Source organism: Epinephelus moara, chromosome 10 (assembly GCF_006386435.1).
Source record: "Epinephelus moara isolate mb chromosome 10, YSFRI_EMoa_1.0, whole genome shotgun sequence".
Classification (NCBI taxonomy): Eukaryota; Metazoa; Chordata; class Actinopteri; order Perciformes; family Serranidae; genus Epinephelus; species Epinephelus moara.
In genome coordinates this window covers 426,727-446,691 of record NC_065515.1, presented here as the reverse complement: position 1 = coordinate 446,691, position 19,965 = coordinate 426,727, and the positions used below count along the sequence as shown (strand labels likewise).

Below are 19,965 nucleotides of genomic sequence, written 5' to 3'. Positions count from 1 at the left end.
AGGCCTAACCGCCATATGGATTTTTACTAAACTTGGTAGATATGTAGAACAGGACGCCTCAAGGTGACTGGAGAAATTTAACTCTAATTGGCAACTGGGTGGCGCTATAACAACAGAAAAATGCTTCAAAATGGCTAAAATGCGACCGATCGCTGTGGCTCCCCCTGCGGACCAATGTTGGTGTTGTTGTCTAATGTTTGGTATGACTAAGTCATGGTATGGTATGCTGTACATAATCACGGAAACTGTCAGTGTGTCATTCTGTCAGTCAGTCATTCTGTCTGTCCCACGTTTTTCTACTCACTGACGTGGTCAATCTATGTGAAACTGCACATAGGCATTGAGGACTGGCATAGGTAGAAGGTGACAGAGCTACCAATGGATATGGACTAGTTAATATATATACTTATAACATGTATGCTACCAAAATACCATTATTATTATTATAAAATAAAATCAGTGTAATTGTAGATATTGTCATGACTGCCTTGCATCTCTCTCTGTCTCGCCCTCTCTTTATGTATCATGTTGTCATATGGATTACTGTAGATTTATTATGTTGATCTGTTCTGTACACACGGCATCAGTTGCACATCTGTGTGCCCTGAAGGAGGGGTCCCTCCTCAGTTGCTCTTCCTGAGGTTTCCACCATTTTCCACTTCCACTGTGAGGGTCCAAGGACAGAGAGATGTTGTATGCTGTAAAGCCCTCTGAGGCAAATTGTGATTTGTGATATTGGGCTTTATAAATAAAACTGAATTGAATTGAAAATCAGGCTCCCATTCATTATCTGTTATCTGATGGCATCTCAACTTGGTTTCTGGCTTTAAGAGAGAGAAGGTCATGTAAATATTGGTTGAACTTTCCTAGACCATGGAAACAACATATTGAAATTCTGCAGTGTTTCCCTTTAAGATATGCAAATAGTTAATGAACTGAAAAACTGACTCAGAGTAAATATGGACTTATTAGCAATTAAGCTGGCAGCTTATGCTCACCAACAAAGTCATACTGGATGCATGTAAAGACATAACCAGTAAAGAGAAAGAGCTGCAGCAGTGGACATAGACTATAGAGATATAGATTATACCCCCATATTTGTGTCATTTAGTATGTGCTGTGTGTGATGGATATTACTTAGATATGTTTCTATGTTCTGTTATTGTTCATGTCATGGTTTGTCACTTCCTGTGTGCAAAAATCAGAAAAAATATATAACAAAAGCACAATTTAAAGCCACTTTGTGTAAAAATCAACAATCACTCACACTGGCACCCCCTGCTGGTAAGTGTCTTAACAACACTGAGTCCTTGTTGGACAGGTACCTTAAGACTTCAGTGTGCCCCAGCTCAGCTGACAACAGGAGAGGAGTGTAGCCTTGTTTGTCCAACATATTCACATTTGCTCCGCTGTCTATGAGAGTGGTCACCACTCCATCACGGTTCTGTTTAACAGCTGAGAAGAGAGCAGAGCCCAGCGTGTCTTCACTCGGAGCTCCTCTGGGGTTATCTATGATCCAAACAAGACACAGTGTGAGTGTATGTTTGCAGCTTTGTGCTTTATTTATGTGCTATTCATATCTAAAAAAAAAAAAGCAGTCTGCTGCATGGTGACATAGCATACTTTAAGTTGTGAAATAATATTAGAAGTATCATAGTCTTCCGTGAAGAGACTCACCAAGCAACAGACGGAGAACTGATTCTTGTTTGAGCTTAATGGCTTCATTTATAACATCATAGTCAGCTTCAGCCCCTGCGTCTAGAAGGACAGTCACTGTTTTCTCATTGTTCCTGGAAACTGCATAAAACAGAGCTGCTTTTTTATGGCTGTTTCTGGCATTGACAGCGGCCCCGCTCTGCAGCAGCAGCTCAGCCAGCCTCCAGTTATCCTCTACGGCTGCTGTGTGAAGAAACATGTCCTGTGTGTGGCTCACAGACTGCTTGGCCTCCTCCTTCACCAGGACTTTCACAGAGTTCAGGTGTTCATTTTCCGCTGCCAGGTGAACGGGGGTTTTGCCGTCTACATCCTGAGCATAGATAGGGGCCCCAGCTTGTATGAGGGCAGCGACTATCTCAGTGTGACCCCTTCTGGCTGCTCTGTGAAGAGCTGTGTGACCTTCATTATCCTGCAGGTCCAGTCTGGCTCCTTTACGGATCAAGAGCTCAATGATGGGCAGGTGACCATTTTCAGCAGCTACGTGTAAAAGAGTCTCATTGGCTGAATTGACAGTGTTAATATCAGTGTCATCTAACAGCTCCTGTAGCAGTACTAGCTCCCCGTCTGTTGCAATCATGTGGATGAGATTTTCTGATTGACTTTGTTCTGGTTTGTGCTTCTCTGGTTTTAAAAGTGCCACAGTGCCTCTGTCTTCCCTTTCACGGCTAGATTTCTTAGTTCCTTTGGTGACAAGTAAAGTGCTAGTCTTGTGAGTGACAACCATCCCCTGTTGGTCCCTCTCCAGCAAATATCCAATCAGCTGTCTCCTTGTGTCTCGAACACGCTCATTCACACCACCCACATAGGTCTTGATTTGCTGATAGAGGTCGGGTTCTGCCAGCATAAGACACGGATGAAAGAATATCCGACATGCCCTTTCACCTCTGTCCTCCAGGATGTCCAGGACCCTGGAGTTTTGATCTTTGCGAGTCCTGATGGACAAGACGATGGATCTCTTTGCTGCTGTCATGACCCCCTCTGTGACGAGGAGATCCAGTAGATCCTCAGTATGTGAGATCCCATACACTAGATCCCTTCTCTTTGCCCGGATTACATCCACAGCGTAGGGGTTGATACAAGCTGATGCTGCGGCCTGAGCGTCAAAGCCTTTGAGTATATTGAGCATTTTAAATACGCTGGGAAACTACAGATTTTCTTAAGCTTTTGCAAGTCGTTGTTGTAACTTGAAGTTCTGGTTTTATTTTCTCAGCCTACCTTATTGCCAATGGAGACACCTCACCCTAGCAACAAAATACAGACAGAAACCATTCAACATACAGATCCATCCAGCTCAACCTGCCCTTTGTGGGATTATGTGACATGCTGACATTGTTAGTTTCCATTAGCATTTCTGCAGCATGGAAAAAGTTTGTAATTGAAATAATAAAACACTGTTTGTACGGGGTTCCAGGATAACCTTGTGTGGGTGTGTGTGTGTGCGTGTGTGACTAGACTAACCATGTGTGGGTGCAGAGATGGTGCACTCCCTGGGTTAACCCCATTCTGCCTAATCTCTGAGTCACACCCACACACCTATGTGTGAAAGCTTGTTTTTTATGAGCTTGAGCCAGTTTGCTCCAAAACATGAGCCAAATATTTTATTTAAAGTTATTCAGCAGCACATGTCAGGTGCACAGTGCTGTCAGTCCTCATAACTTGGTGCAGGCGATGGCAGGGAACATCTGACTGATGGTAAATGTGCAGATATACTGCACATAAGAGGGCCGCATTGCTTCTTTTAATTCATTTGAAATGTTACAAACAATGCACGGCTTCATCATTTTCTTTAAAGTTATTTATATGTGTCAAATGTGCCACATTAAGTCAGCGGTGAAAGAAATATTTCGATGATTTTCTTGAGTACATGTAGCAACACGTTGGCACTGTAAAACCACAAGTTCTAGATTTAATTCTAAAAATCAAACTGATGCACAGGCTGATAGTGTAGGCAATATCTAAATATATCATTTAATTATTATAACTGATGCAATAACATGTGAGCAGCATTATAATACTTGCTGTGGACACTTCTACTTCATGATTAAATATTCTGTCTGTAAAATCTTAACCTGCAAAGCAACCAGCAACTGTAACTGTCAAACAAATTGAAGGGAATAAACAGTTGGCTGTAATATTAAATACAGTAAAATAGACTCATAAAACAGTAGCCTACTCCTATGTAGTCTTAACAGCATCATGTTTGTAGTTATTAACTACATATGTACAGTTAGACTGAGATTTTGAGTTTTCATTGCGATTTTTAATGTTAAAATCTGCATTTATTTATTTATTTATTTTACAGCCAATAGGACACCGATTTGCTGCCGTTGCAATCTCTTCATTGATTTGCCCTTGGGCTGTCCAGTGTCCCCCCTTGGATAACTTCTCAGGGCTCACCGTATTATGAAGAGATTACTCAGTCGATTCACTTCCCGTAATACACGCCTCCTCCGACGTGACGTAGATCTTCCGAGCGCTCCCTCTCCTTATATGGAAGGAAAGGACTCCTTTCCGGAATGATGTCATGCTGCCCCAAATTTATGAAATCCGAACAGGTTAAAGCAGATTTATAGAGAAATAACAGCCCAATGTGTATTTATTATAGTATAACATGTATGATAAATAACAATATAGTCTGGAATCAGAATAAACCTGCATCCAAATGATCAACTTTTATGGTTGGTTCATAATTTAATTGTATATATAATAATGGATTTTGAATTAGCCTAATCATTTGTTCATAAATAAATTATGATAAAACTGTTGAATTAGACGCATTTGCATCAATATATGTTCATTAATATATGAAAATCCTCCTCATGTGTGTATAAGGATATATATATATATATATATATATATATATATAAATGCAAGAAAAACAAACAAAAAGAGGAAAAAGGGAAAGAAACAAAAGGCAAAACAGTATTTACACAGTGACAGAGCAGCACATTTGCTTCACATTTAAGCTTTACTGTGTATTAGGTGTTATCCCTCAAGCCTCTATATTTTATAACCTGTTTTCTTTATTTGAAAATTAAAATCATAACTGTGTTTATTTAATGCAATGAGCAAACACAAGCTGCAGCAGTGGAGACATGAAGACTTAAATACAGCAACGTTTCATTTCATCTCTCAGGTGAGTCAGTCTGTGTCGCCCTCTAGTGTTTCATTATGAGCATGACGCTCTGGTGGCTTAGGAGTGTTCAACATCAAACCCATAACCTGAGCAAGTGCCACAGGCTATCTGACAGATCCCGCCTCATCCACCTGCTGTAATGAGGTTGCTGGGTTTATAAGCTAAATGTCTTTACTTTCATTTGTATACAGCCCCTGGATTTTTTTGTTTTCACCTCATACATGTTTGACAAAAGAAATCCTTCTCATATAGTCAAAGCTGATCATATTGGGATGGATTCACCAGCTTTACTGATGGATGGAGGCATATTATTGGCCCAATGCTCTGAAGTTAAAGGCCTGTCAGTGAGACTAGTATCTTGTGTTTTGTTCTTTGGTGTTGCAGCTAATATATTGATCACATTTGATTAATATTTGTTGCTTTAAGATACCTTATCAAAGAGGATGTTACAGCATATTATCATTTAAAGAACATATTCTCCTATATAACCACATGGACTTTCACATTTTAGTGTGAAAGTACTGTTATTTTCTAGGTGATAGTCAGTGTGTTAGCTATGATGTAGCTAATGTCTATTCATTTGCAATATAGGACCTAAGACTTTATGAGTTTGTTTCAACATGTTTGGGCTTTTTTGATTTACACCAGGACAGGAAATAATGTTGAATAACTGCATGGTGCAATAGCACAGAGGATGGCCTGTGATTTTCCTGTTGTTATGTGTCAGATCAGTGATGTCTTCATTTGAGATTTATTGCTTATTTCAACATGTTTTGACTCAGTACCAGAGTGTCGACACCTGAGAACAGTGTGAGGTGTTGTATATTTATACTCTTCAGGTAGGTCTGTGTGTGCGGAGACATATAAGTGAACATCTCAAGCCCTGTTTGCAAGACTGGCCTCCATCAGTAGTGCACGGCCTGTCAGCTAAAACACAATCACTTAGCCTGGATCAATACTAGCACTAATGGAATTTACCTTGAGGTACTGGGGACTAGCAGCTCTTGCAACATGTTGCAACATGTTTTATTGTTTGAGCTCCTGACATGGCACACCCACTTTTTTTTTTCTGTCACACACTTTTTACAAGAACACAGAGGCAATCTTGCTTCATTTCATCTGGTTTATTTTCTTAAATATCGATTAGTTTCTGAAGTGCTCAGAAAACAAAACATAAAAAATTATACAGTATTCTTATTACAAATGGTAAACATAAGTACTCCAAGTTGATCTTATATACATATAACAATGAGTGAAACCCCATTAAACAACTTTAGAAAAAAACAAGTACATCTTGAAGCTTTTCTAACTGAATTTCTTACAATTAAGAAAACAAGTACATTGTACTGTAACTCAGAAGTCAGGCAGCTTTTGTTACAACTTTTCAGCCGTTTAGAGTTGGCCAACACGCCCACGTTTGAAGCCAGTATGGCTACAGCAAGAAAAGTCTCTATTGCAGGTTCTTAAATCCTCTAATACTGAATTTCTCCTTTGATGGTCATGATAAGGTCCATGCAGAGCTGGGTGTAAATCAAGAAAACTTCAGTCCTGTCCAGTTCTGTAAAAACAGCACGAAACAGAAACAGAAAGGTATCCTGCTTGTTGCCATGCCCCCTCTGGTTCATGGCTACTGTCACTGTCCCGAGCCCCTCTCTGGGACGCGCCACCGGGGGAGCGCGTGGCACTCAGGAACTTTAGTGCGGCCCCAATCCTGCCAGTGTCGCGCCACATCATCCCAAATCCCGTCACGGTTTCGGGAGATACAGCCACTCACTATCACAGGACGCGTCCGTTTCGTTCAACTACAGTCTTTTCTCTCTCCGCCGCCGCTGCCGCCACCTCAGAAGGTCTGGAGCTGCTGCGTTAACATGAGCTGGCACCCGCTGTTGACGTGGTTCATCACCTTCTGCTTCAGCTGGGCCACCTGCTCGCGCAACATGTTGGCGGTGGACGCGAGCTCCGAGTTTTGGGACTTGAGGTTCTTCACTTTGTCCTCCAGCCTCGAGATCCGCTCCAGCTTCCTCTTCCGGCACTTGGAGGCAGCGATGCGGTTCCTCATCCGCTTTCTCTCGGCCTTGATGCGCTCCTGGTTCTCCATGTCGATTGGGGAGAGAGGAGGCGTCTCCCCCGGCATCTCAGGCACGGTTTGGGGCTCCTCTTTGAGCGCCGTGAGCCGGGGGAGCTGGGCGGCGGATGGCTGCCCGTAGATGGGAAGCTGCGGCGGGGCTGCGGGGAAAGACATGGTCGGGGCTGAGGTGGTGTAGCTTGGTGCCGAGACGGTGCTGATGGCTGGGTTGAAAGTGTTCAAGTCCTCATACACCGGCGAGTCGGAGCGCATGGCTGCGTTGTTGTTGTAAACGGTGGCACCGGCAACAGATGAAACAGGCGGCAGGGCAGTGTTGACACTGGTCTGAGCAGCTGAGGTGACACTCACATTAGTTGTGCCCGGCATGTGCTGGTGGTGGAGTTCAGCCAGAGCGCGGACAAACCCCTCAGCGAAGCCCTCCTGCTCGTCGGTGACATTCTTGGGACACATGAACTGTGTCGGGGTCGGCGTGGTGGTGATGAGCCCGTTGCTGGACTGGATGATGAGCCGCTCCAGCTCCGGCGAGGCCAGCTTCAGCAAGCCCACATCAGGAGAGGTGAGGATGTCGCTGGCTTTGGCGCGGAGGTGAGGTTTCAGAGTGCCCGTCGGATCGCTGAGGTTCAGTGTCATGTTGTGTTTCAGCACTTTGGGGTTGCTGTATCCGTAGCCGGTGTTGTCTTGCTGGGAGAAAGCGTTGAGTGAGTCGTCATAGAAAGTAGTTTCCATCTTGGTATACATGGAAGAGAAACCAAAATACTACAAAGTCTTTTACAAAACTACTTTTCGCCCCCCCTCTCTTCTTCCTGGTTTATCAGATGAGGGAAAAACACTGGTTTCCAAACGTCCTCTCTGTGCGTAAAAACTTCCAAACTCTGAGTGCGCACTGTCTTGACACAGGAATCAGAACTTACTTCTTTGAGCCAGCGATGGTTGATTGTTGTTGTAACAGTTCACAAAGTCTTTGCCAAAGTATCCACAGTTCTTTTGAGTCCGTGAATGAAAAGCTCTCTAACTTTTCTCTTCAGGCACCGACTCAGTCTGTGCGCGCTTTCTCCTCTGCCCGGCTGTGTATATACTCTGAGCGCTACAGCGTGGAGGCAAACCTTATCTGCTGCCGCTGCCTCTCTAAAAATAGCCATGATGTCATGACGGGGCTCTCCCATTGGCTGGTGGGCGTGTTGCGAGGCGGGGCCCGGCCCTCCGATAAGGTGCGTTGCCTTGACGACCACCCAGAAGATTCTGAATCTCGCGGTGGATTGTGGGATGAGGTAATGCTGTAAGGAGAGCGTAAGCGCGGTGCATTGTGGGATGACGTATTGTTTTTGAATATCTGGTTACCCGCTTTACTGTCAGTGGCGGGACAGCCAGTGTTGCTGCTGCATGAGGCTCCTCTCACCAATTATTTTGTTGTTGTCCGCTATATATATATAAAAAAAAAGATATTCTCTGTCTTTTATTTATTACACTTTTTCTATTTAATTTAACTTTCTGAAAACATACAAGTCTTTAATTTAACCACCGAAAAGCCCTTAAAAGTACAAATAAATGCCTCTAATGAATTTAATAGAATAAAATATATTCTGTTAAATTCATGAATATGTTTACAGTTATTGAAAATGACACTTTCTCTTCTCTCTTACTGCATATTAGAAAATTTACCTCACTTCATAACAGTCAGTAACACAAACAGTAGCCTAAATGATAATTACAATCTATTCAGCTCTTGCATTCAAGTTCATGACTGTTTATATGGCTTCAAAACAGCTTTTTTTTGTGAAAAAAAGGATTATTCTCAGGAAATATAATATTAAAATATGAATAAATAAAATATATAATATTATATTAAGTTATTCAAGGTGTTCCATGTTTGTCTGACTTCAAAATACCATTCTGTGATACCAGTGGCGTAAGATAGTTACAACAGGCCCTAATACTTGCTAGTTAGGGCCTGTTCGTTACTTGTTGGGGGAAGGGAGTGGTGCAGACAGGGGGAGACATGAAATATTCTTAAGCACTAGGGAGCGACCCATGTTTTTTAATTTGGCTCAGGGGAGGGGCATAAAATTGAAATGGTTGTATTTTGTATTTATTTTACTGCTAGTGTTTTGTTTGTTGTTTGAAAAAATGGCTTTCGAACCTGTGTGTTTGGACCATAGACTGTATAAAAAATATGGATGTAGTCACCGTGACGTCACCCATTGGTTTCTGAGGAGCGGATTTGAAGCTCAAAGTAGGTGGTTCTGGCCGTCGCCATCTTGGCAGTGCCTGACTCTGCCCAACTCCCGGCCAATCAAACATGGGCAAAGAGGCGGGCCAAATGAAGCCTGGTTGCTTAAACAGGCCCACCTCACTCGAAGCTGCTAAGTTAGCTAAGGCTAACAAGCTAGGCTAACAAGCTACGCCACTTTGGCTAGCCCTGTGGTGTTGACTGCTCCTGCTCATGCTGCTGCTTGGTGCCAGCTCCCTCACGAAACAAAATATCCAAAAGGCACAAACACGGCTGAGGTCAGGTTCAATGACTTGCGAATTAGCTGAGATGACGAATAGCAGAAAGCCAGAGGCTAGTTAGCCACCCGTGATGGCGCCACCTGTCACTCAAAGTGACCACGCCCTTAATTATGCGCAACTTTAAGCCTTAATAAAATTTAAACGGATGAATTATAAAAAAATTCATCCCCGTACAGTTGTGATAAAAGGGGAAATTAGCTATAGAGACCAAAACCGTTTTTTGTACCAGGCTGTAAACATGTTTATTTCTGCTGTAAAGTTGAGCATTTTAACATGACTCGCTTTTGGAGCCTGCCTCAAGTGGCCATTCAACGAACTGCAGTTTTTGGCACTTCCGCATTGGCTTCACTCGTCATCCCTGGAGGTTGCTGCTTGGTTTGGAAGGTATGTTTTCTTTAAAGTCACCAAAATCATAGCCACAAACTGTAAAAACAAATAATTGTCGGATTTTCAAATATCCAATGGTCCTTGGACACATCATGTGCAATGAACCCTTCCGTCAGAAAAAAAATTAACATAATCAAATCTGAGTTTAAAATGGTGACATTTAACCAAAATCACTTTATTCTGTGTCTCGTTAAAAATTTGGCCAAAATAAGCATACGTGATAAGAGTGAAAACCAGAGGCTTTTGTCAATGCCACGATTTCATCCTTTATTTTTAATTTTTACTTTTAACTTTCAAACATCAAAGGGTATGTTTAAAACATCTAATAGCAAATTTATGGTGGAGGGAGGTTCATGCATTTTCTGCCAGTTGCTCAAGACAAATCTACAAAAGAAAATAGGAAATTATTAGTTTTATAGTTTTTTATTGGTAAATTATAGTTTTTTAAATAGTTTTATGTAGAATAAGTTTATAATTTGTTATAGATTGACACTGTTTTACAAAACCAGAAAACCATGATGGAGACGGGCATGTTTGGAAAAAAAGGACCATTTTTGTTTTAATGTGAGTTCTTCTTTGAACACGGGCGTATTTCCAGGTGGCACTCGGACCCCTCCACCCCATGGGCCCCAGTGCAACAGCACTGCCTGCACTGTCTATATTTACGGCCCTGCTCTTGTCCTCTCTTACCGCTGCTTTTATGTTTGAAAGGTGTGAGTGTTTGCTCTGCTTGTCAGTCTTAACAGATTTTGCGCCCAAACTAGCTACCGTATATTGTATTGACTTGTCACATGATCAACTAAAAAAGTATCTAAAAATATCAAAAAAGAAAATGAGAAAATTATATAATTTAAATATATTTAATTGAATAAAATAAAATGAAATAGTTTAGTCATAATTTTTAGGGTTATGTAGAGTAAGCATATCATTTTGTTAGACATTGTTACTATGACCAAAAAAGAGGGAAAGAAAGACAGACAGAAAGCCAAGTTGATCAGAAAGACAGACAGGGCACATGAGGGCATATTGCCGATAGCAAATGACACACTGTTTAATTTAATATGAATTCTTCTTTGAACACAAATGTAGTTCTGAGGTGGTTATCTGAATCATTTGTCAGGACACCCCAGTCAATCACAAGGACCCTCCATCTCACGGCTCCAGTGCAACTGCACTGCCTGACAGGCTCACGAAATTATCTTCTGTTCTGCAAATCAAGTTTAATCACTTTCATGAATAAATTACAAATGCCTCCACACATTTCTATAATATACTTCTCTGTTCTCTATTTTGTCCTTTGCCAAATATCTACTTTGCAGCTAAATCAGAGCTCTAATTTCTGTGGTTACAACTGGAGGAAAGACGTGAGCTCAAAAAACTTGGAAAAAGTGAATGAAAACTGTTACGTGAAAACAAATTATATATTTTTCCGTGTGTGGTGGAAAGTCTTCTTGTTCTGACTGTCATTTTGCTTCTCAGTCTGGAATAACACGGTGGTCTCTGGTTGGTGGTCCCCTATAAATTGTCCTATATAACACACACACAAAGAACATTAGTTAAAATTTGACACCTGGGCAGGTTAATATAAACATAGACATATTTACTTATTTAAGAAATGCATTAAAGCTCTGTTATTTACCTGAAGTGTCCACCGTAGTGAGTCATGTACTCTGGTACCTACCAGTCTTTCCTCCCTGCAGTCATTAGGAGACAGATTTAATAGGACCTTTTTGCTTCTACCGCTGCACAGACCACACGTCTGAAAAGCTGCCTTTAAGACCTTTTATTTCTGCTACAACTACAAATTGTTAAAGATAGATTTACAGACGTCTGTTCATCCTCATAAAGAGCAAGTACATTTCCTATTATCCATGTCAGGGTGTGTAATTAGTGTAGTGCAGTCCATTGTCCCCTGGCCCTTGGTCAGAAATCACAGCTGGTTTAATGGCAGGAGGTTAACCGGTGTGTCTTACGTGTTCCCCTCTAGTCCTCCGCACTCCCACTGTCTGGGTCATTTTCTGCCCTGCCAGCTTTACCGCCTACTATCTCCAGCACACCACGTCTAAATATGTCCCCCTTGTGTGACAAGTAAATCAGTCCCCTGGCGCTGGCTGGCTCAGAGAGGCACCTAAGGAGGATGAACCAGATCATAAAACACCACCACAGTCTGACTTTTTATGGCTGCTAATGCTGTCTTTATGTACTGTTGTATATGTCAAACCATGGCAGTCAATAACGTCAGATATAATCTGATCTAACTGGTTGACTTAACTGATCTTGTGAAGTTTATTTTTTCATTTAAATGCTTGAGAGAAGGTTGCTTTGCTTTACAGTCATGCACGCACAAGGGGAAGGTGAAGCTGGGTCACACGTACGTAGAACTGGCGTATAACAAACCTTTTTATTTCTCTATTTTCTTTAGATGAAGGTTAACAAGTAACTCCAAATTTGGACAAACTTATACACATTCCTTCATTCACTTTGTCGTACTTTTATCACTGTGGGGATGAAGTAAGACGAAGCAGAATAAGGACTAGTCAAGCTGCTTGTTTACGGGCACATTCTGAAATATTTATCCACTCTGGCTCATTCATCTATTCATGATTGCTTTCCTTCTGAATCAAAGCGCATGAAAGAATCATAAGTAGGTGGTCTAGTGCCCCCCACCTGACAGCAGGGATCCTCATGTATGACTTCACCCATTGTCCCAAATAGACGAATTAAGTTAGGGCAAAACACATGATGTCATTTAAAGTTATTATCTCGTTTAAATTAAAGCTCTTTTCAGAGTCAAATCCCATGGCAAAAGTCAGACCTTGGTAAATTCTGTTTTATATACTTTCAAATAGTGTTTAATACAGAACCCTTAAATGTTTCAATATGTGCAGAGCACTGGATGAATTGGGTCTGCTTTTCTTCCCTGGTCGCCATGCGTAAAGTTATAAAGGGGTAACCACAGCAGGGTCGTTTGCCAAAGTAATTTTCTGTGGAGGAATGTATGGGAGAATTAACATGGAAGAGCCCCACTGTTTAAGTCACTATTCAACACGAGGTTGGGATATCCTGCTGCTGTCTTGGTTCAGGGCCTGGTCATTTGGTCACTTGTGGTCACATGCAGTACTTATTCAGTATTGTCATCACATGTAAGATGGAAGCAGAGGCCAATGGGAGGAGCGAAGCCAATTTTTAACAGTGTGGAGACACGCTGCCAAAAAGTAGCCACATCCAATTTGTAATAATTCAAATAATAAATTCTGATATGGATTTTTTTTTAAATATTCTGCCTCATATAAAAGATATACAGATCATAAATCAGCAGACCATATTTCACAGATTTTAGTTGATTCACTGCCACCTGTAAAACGGGGACTCTTTTTTAAGACTTGGTGTTCTTATTGAATTATTTCTGGTTGGTGGGGCTCACTGCAGCCTCTCAGGACTTTGGGAAGTGAGGTTTCGGTACTGTGGAAAAAACAAACTACAGCACGATAACTTAGTTAGTACTTTGCCACTTTCCATCTGTGGAAAATCCAGAATCAGTGATGATAATATGGTTTCTGCTGCACTTCAGAAACGCACAGAAGCTACATCTGTTTCTTATGTTCATTGTTTGGTCAATACCATCTCCAACTAAAATACAACAGGGTTTCGTAGATTTTCACAGAAAATTATAGTCGTGCAATGTCGATAAATCCCAAATAAGTATAGCCGGCCCAAACCATTAAGCAACATCAGCAGTTGGTAAGGACCTCCTGACCCTTAGAAAAGAATTTTAATGAACACAAGACAATAACAGAATACAAATCACACTTCCTAAACAAAAACTGACAACATTTTGTGCCAAAATTAATGACAAGACAAGCACTGAAGTCAACACACACTGGGATACGAATCTTCCCAAGCTATTCTTTGACAGTTTGCCAGCACTGCACCCCATCATTTAAGTTAAATAAATTGGAGGGCTGTTTAAGAAAGTGGTATCATTCTTTCTATGCAGCCAAATGTTGCTATGTCCTTATGAATTGTATTTTATTTTATTTTATTACCTTATTAACCTTTGTTTAAGCTGAAAAAAAAACCTTGAGATTAAACATCTGTTTTTCAACACTGTCCTGGCCAAGACAGCCAGCAACATCAGTTACAGACTGTTAACATATAACAAATATACAAAATCAAAGTATTTATCTATTAATTTTTTCATAACCCCTTATCCTGTTTGGGATTATTGGGGGCTGGAGTGAGAGGCAGCGTTCACCCTGGACAGGTCACCAGACTATCACAGGGCTGACACATAGAGACAGACAACCATTCACACTCACATTCACACCTACGGACAATTTAGAGTCACCAATTAACCTGCATGTCTTTGGACTGTGGGAGGAAGCTGGAGCACCTGGAGGAAACCCACGCTGACACGGGTCAGAACATGCAAACTCCACACAGAGGGGCTCCCCCACCCTGTGTTGGAACCATATAAGAAATCTGGGGGAGTAGCACAAATGTACTTTAAATTCTAGTATACGAAAGGTCACTGTAATGATATTAATATGAAGGAAAAAAATGCAAACCAAGTCCTGCCTAGGGCCCCTCTAAGTCCCGAGCGGGCCCTGCAAAAAAGCACATATTATCTACAGTGTAATGTGTTTAGTTTTGCAGGTATTGTGGTCATAAACCAAAGTATTGGACAAGTTGAAATTTTGACTTTATGACTAGATAAAAACTGTTCATGGCAATCCATGCAAAAGTTGTTGAGACATGCCACCTAAAACATTCAGTTGTCAACGTCAAAGGAAAAGTCAGGGGCCCACCAAAGTCATTGGGGTACGTCACCTGGGAACCATGATTTTCTGTATAAAATATTGTACTAATCCATCACATAGATTTCACAGGGCAAGTAAAAAAATTAGCAACATATCCTCAACTGTTCATATGATATCGAACAAATCAGTGCCCCGCGAATCATCATGTAAAGTTTCATACTTAACGTAAAGTTATGTAGGTTAGGTTTAGAAAAAGAAGCATGGTTGGGCATCGTCATGTTATGTATTAAACGTAATTTATCGTAATAGACTAGGTTTAGGCAAGTAAAGTTACGTAGGTTAGGTTTAGTAAAAGATACATGGCATCGACTAACCTTACAATAACTTGAAGTTCCTTTGGTTTCACACAGGACACAAACACTGGTCTCCTGAGGGAAAGTCGTGTGTTTGTTTGACCCATCCACCACCCTTATGCAGACTTTCGCTCTTCATACTACTTCCTCCGTTACTCCTGTCAGTGCAACAGTCACATTATCGCAGCCTTCCCTAATACGTAGGTTATATGTACTCTGGTGTGTTACTTTTTGTTGGTATACCTGGGAACAGTGCACGAGAAGAGCCTGATATTTGACCTCCTGTTGGCAGTGGAGGGAAAGACAGGAAATTACCAAAGTCATTAGGATTCATCCTCTGGGGATCATGACCATCTGTAACATGTTTCGTGGAAGTCTATCCGACAGTTGTAAAGATATCTTAACTTATTGTGTAAGATATTTAAAACATTTATACTTTACAAGTCATGGTGATCCTTTCTCTTCTACTGTATTTTATTTTCAAGATTAATAATGAACAAAGACAAACTCACACAAACTATTTGGTTTTTTTGCCAAGTGCTGTGTTCCTGCTCAGCTGCATCCTGACCTGAAGAGGTACAATTTGCCCTTCTGAGTTGTTGAGTCTTGAGTCTTTCCTCTCAACCAATCCCTGCCTCTCACTGAAGTTTTCTATCGTTACCTCCCCCTCTCTCCTGAATCTCACCTCCTTCACTCCCTCTATCCTGACATTACCTCTGCACTGTTTTTCCCTCTGGACCTGATCCCACATGTCCTCAACTTATACCCTCTACACACTTTGCTTTTCTCTTATCATTCTCCTCCTCCTCTCTCCCTCTCATCTTACTCCTATCAGGGGCCGTCCAGGCAGCAGGATTTCCCCTGTGATGGAAACAGGCTGTGGCCCAGTTGTATTGTTTCAGCAGTTCTTTTCAGTAAAAATCTCAGAGTGCCTTCTGTGTTTGTGTTGGTATCATTAAAAGTTAAAGCACTGGCCAAAGCACTGCGCAGTACAAAGGACGAGAACAAATGTAAAGCCAGTGAAACATAAAAAATAAACTTTTGGTCTTTGCGTCAAACTGAACATCCCCTGAGGTCTGCGGGGCGAGAGAGAGACAGGGAGACAGACTGTTGAGGCCTTTGAGACAGTGCGCACTCACAATGGTCTTACCCTGTCAGAGCAATTGTTGTTTCAGCTGTTATGTTAAGGAAAAAAATACACGACGGTGTAGATTGTGTGTCGGACTGGCCCGTAAGCTTGTAAGCTCAGATGTGCAGCCTATGTGTGTACATGTCCGGGTGTGCCTTAACTGTAAGTGCATGAATGTATTTATCAAGAAACGTGTGCATCAGTGATTCCCAACCAAGGGTGCCTCTAACCCAGGAGGAGTGTGGAATAAAAACTGGAGTAGCAGATATTTTATAGAGCATCATGGATAAATGGTTAAAATAGCTAAAAGTATAAGTTAGATTATTTAAAAAGTTATCTAAAAGTTATAAATGGTAAGAGCAGCTGAAAGTGATGCTTGGTAATTTGTCAAAAGTAACAGATGTTTGATGGAAAAAGCTCAAAATAATATAAATGGTTGAGATAGTTAGCTTAGTAAAAAAAAAAAAAAAGGTAGTTATTAAGGTAAAAGTCGTGGACAAATAGTTGAAACATCTGGCTTTTGCCGCTCCTAATTGTAGTAATATGAATGCAAACCTAATCATGCTATACTAAAGAATTCAGCTGTATGGAAAATACGAATAAAATTTTGCTTTTATATTTACAATTATATCTTTTAAAGTTATATGATATCCCATTCTCGGAACCCATCGGCTGTATTCGGTGTCTGACTTCCGGCAGACAGCGATACAGCCTCTGGGGGCAGACCCCCGATTATTTGGCATTCTGGTTTGATTTGGGCGGAGGAGGCGCCGATTATTTGGCATTCTGGTTTGATTTGGGCGGAGGAGGCGAATTTCTGTTTCTGACTTCCGTTTATATATAAGTAAAGATGCTGAACCATTGCGATGGATTCAGAGTTTGCAGTGACGCCAATTATGTTCCGCCTCGTTAGTTCACCGCACGGAGCGTGTAACCTGGCAACAACTGCAGCTGGCTCAAACGTGATTGGTCAATATCACACGGACTACAAACAGCCCACAACTGGAAACCAGGGCTCTTCCGCTCTTCTTCCGGAGGCAAGATCTCCGGGGTTTGCCTACAGACTCTACATTCACTGAATGTGGAGTCTGTATATAGAGACTAATGATATCCACTTTAAAATCACTGCTTTTGGAAGATGACGGGTGGTATCCATGGGGCCTCAACCCAAACTTCAGAAGAATGTGTACATTTCTGCAAACCAAAGAGACGTTACATGTGTACATTATCACACTGTGGTAAACATGGGGTTATGTTTAGGCACAAGAAAAGATCATGTTTCAGCTTAGCATACCTGGCTTTGGGTCCCTAAGTCCCCGCTTTAAAAGCAGCGATATCTCACTTTTCATGCCACTATCTCAGCAGGAAACTCAGTGATGTCTCTGTGAAAAACAAGAACCTTTCGTGCCACTATCCTGACTGGAAACAGTGACACATTGCTACAAAACATCCATGTTTGATAGCTAAAGCTGCTGAAAACACAGCAATGACTCGCTAAATCACAACTGGTTTTCTTGCTTGTTGGTCTTGAACAGTGGTCTGCAGTGATCTGCAGGTGTCTGACTACGTGTCACGCCATCCACCATCCCCTCCATCAACCAGCTCATTTATTTAATCACTTTAGAAATGTTGTTATGATTCTTATGTAGCATGCAAAAGTAACATAGCCATGGTTTGCAGGAAAATACAATGCTGGAGACTGGGCTGGTTGCCTACATGAGTTAATCTGACAAAACTGTGGGGGTGTGTCTGACGAAAAAAGGTTGAGAGACTCTGGTCTACGTGATAGAGAGGGAATGGGAATGTAGACTGAGTGATCTCACGTCACAGTGAGATTTAATACATATCCTAGTTGGATATAACCTCCAGGACAAAGCAATGATATCAATGCATCTTTGAATAACAATTTCAGGGTTTTTTTTTGTCAAAACAGGATGTTCTTCTCCTCTTTCCCACTTCTCTTTTGTTCTTTTCCTCTCTGCCCTTATCCTGCACCACATCTTTCTTTCTCCCTGACTGCCTCCTTTTTATCATCCTTACCTGAATTATGTGCAGTGTCCACACATGCTCATCCTCACGCATTAACAAGACACTGTGGCAGCCATTTTTTTAATGAAAAAGGAAAGACACAGCTAAATGACAAACGTCCCTCTTTCTCTTCTGGATTTACGATGTGGTGTAAAAGCAGGAATCATTGTGTTTGATTACAACACACACACACACACACACACACACACACACACACATGCACATACAGTGAATCTCCCTGAGTGATGTCTCATTGTTCCGCCCTTCACCGAGTGCAGAATGAGTGTTTGATGCCCGTCTTCCACAGCATTTTTCAGGCTCTGTTTTAATTAATTTGCTCATAAAATGAACCATGATTCCCAGCAGCCTCTCTGGCACCCTCAGCTACAAAAGACTTTATTAGCTTTGACAATTAATCGCCGCTAACTACCTAGACTAATCACATCTGAGATTTATTGTTCAGAATCATATGGAATATCGATTGGCTCTCCCTCATTTTGACCCTTTCAGCGCACCGTAACTCACCCGGCGAGAGTACAATGACATCATTGGGTAAGGGTGGGCACACTGCAGGTTCTTTGACTTTACTTTGGCTTTTTAGGCCACAGATGCTGTTTTATCACGGCTAAGAGGGAATCAAGAAAACACGTTCAGTTAAAGACGGGATCTGTATGTTTTTAGGGGGCGCTTGTCTGCATGCACTTTTATTTGTTGTCTCAGAGTAATTTAATCTATGAGAGTGAGTCTGGGCCTCATTATGTAAATTAAATAACCTCATCTACAAAGAAAGGCAGAGTGAGCCACAGCAGGACTCACACACACACACACACACACACACGACACACACTCAGAGGCACACAGAAGCACACACACATGCATACAGACAGGCAAAGTAAATGGTCTTTTTGACACCACATAGTAGGTTGTGTGCACGTGTGCAGCCTGTGTGTGTGTGTGTGTACACACTCAGGGACCTGTATGAGTCGTCAGCTGGCTCTGTTCAGCCTGTAACAGGGAGGCGAGTGTGTGAGTGTGTCACCAGGGAAAATGATCGATAGCTATTAAAACCCACCAGTGCCTCGATCCAGATGGAGGACTATTTGTGTGTGTCCGTGTGTGTGTGTGTGTGTGTGTGTGTGTGTGTGTGTGTGTAGCCGTGATCAAGCACTGTGTTTGTACAGGTGGGACACTGTATGGCGGCAGCGCTAACCTGTTCCACTCCATTTACCTCTGCAAGCAAGGGGGACCTCACCAACCGCACAAGGTGTGTGTGTGTGTGTGTGTGTGTGTGTGTGTGTGTGTGTGTGCGTGTGTGTGTGCATTTTTGTTTTAGTTCGTCTTGGGCTGCATTTGTGTGTTTGTGTTGTTTGTGTGTGTGCAAGTGTGACTGGGAGGTTGTTCACGTGTGTTTGGACTTGCTGGTTATTCTAGCCTGGCTTTTCAGAGGCAATAAAAAAGTAGAGGGAGAAGAAGGAGGAGAATGAGGAGAAGGAGGGGGAGAAGGAGGAGAAGGAGGAGAAGGAGGAGAAGGAGGAGACGGAGGGGGAGAGTGACAGGACTGAGCGATTGTTTTAAGTGTAGCAGCAGTTTCAGTCTGCAGCCGAGAGAGACCGAAAGAAGGAAGAATGGAAGTTTGTTAATTTTCGTTTGCTGAAGAAGAGAGAACATAAAGACAGGTCAGAGAGGCTTTCACAAATAAAACATGATCCACAGCCTGGTGAACATTTTCTTAAATTATATTTTATTGGATATGTGATCAGTATAAGTGAACTTGATCGTGCAGACTGCAGTCCTATGAAACAAGAGACATGCAACTGTAAAAGAAACAAAACAGCCTCCTCTTTTTTTTCTCTTCTCTCTTG

At 41.8% G+C, this 19,965-nt stretch overlaps 2 protein-coding genes across 2 annotated transcripts in view; both read right to left on the bottom strand.

Annotated features, from left to right (window-relative positions):
* The window catches only part of caiap (CARD- and ANK-containing Inflammasome Adaptor Protein), a 4,605-nt gene extending 1,763 nt beyond the window's left edge, over positions 1-2,842 (bottom strand). The window contains exons 1-2 of the mRNA XM_050055203.1: positions 1,678-2,842; positions 1,326-1,509 (exon numbers count right to left, since the gene is read on the bottom strand). Coding sequence (XP_049911160.1) covers positions 1,326-1,509; positions 1,678-2,842 — 1,349 coding nt within the window. The remainder of the gene's footprint in view (positions 1-1,325; positions 1,510-1,677) is intronic.
* A 3,119-nt stretch (positions 2,843-5,961) lies between these two features.
* jun (Jun proto-oncogene, AP-1 transcription factor subunit) lies at positions 5,962-8,031 on the bottom strand. Its single transcript, XM_050054313.1, has one exon. The coding sequence runs from the start codon at positions 7,674-7,676 to the stop codon at positions 6,693-6,695; it is 984 nt and encodes a 327-aa protein (XP_049910270.1). The 5' UTR covers positions 7,677-8,031; the 3' UTR covers positions 5,962-6,692.
* Between the last annotated feature and the right edge of the window lie 11,934 nt (positions 8,032-19,965).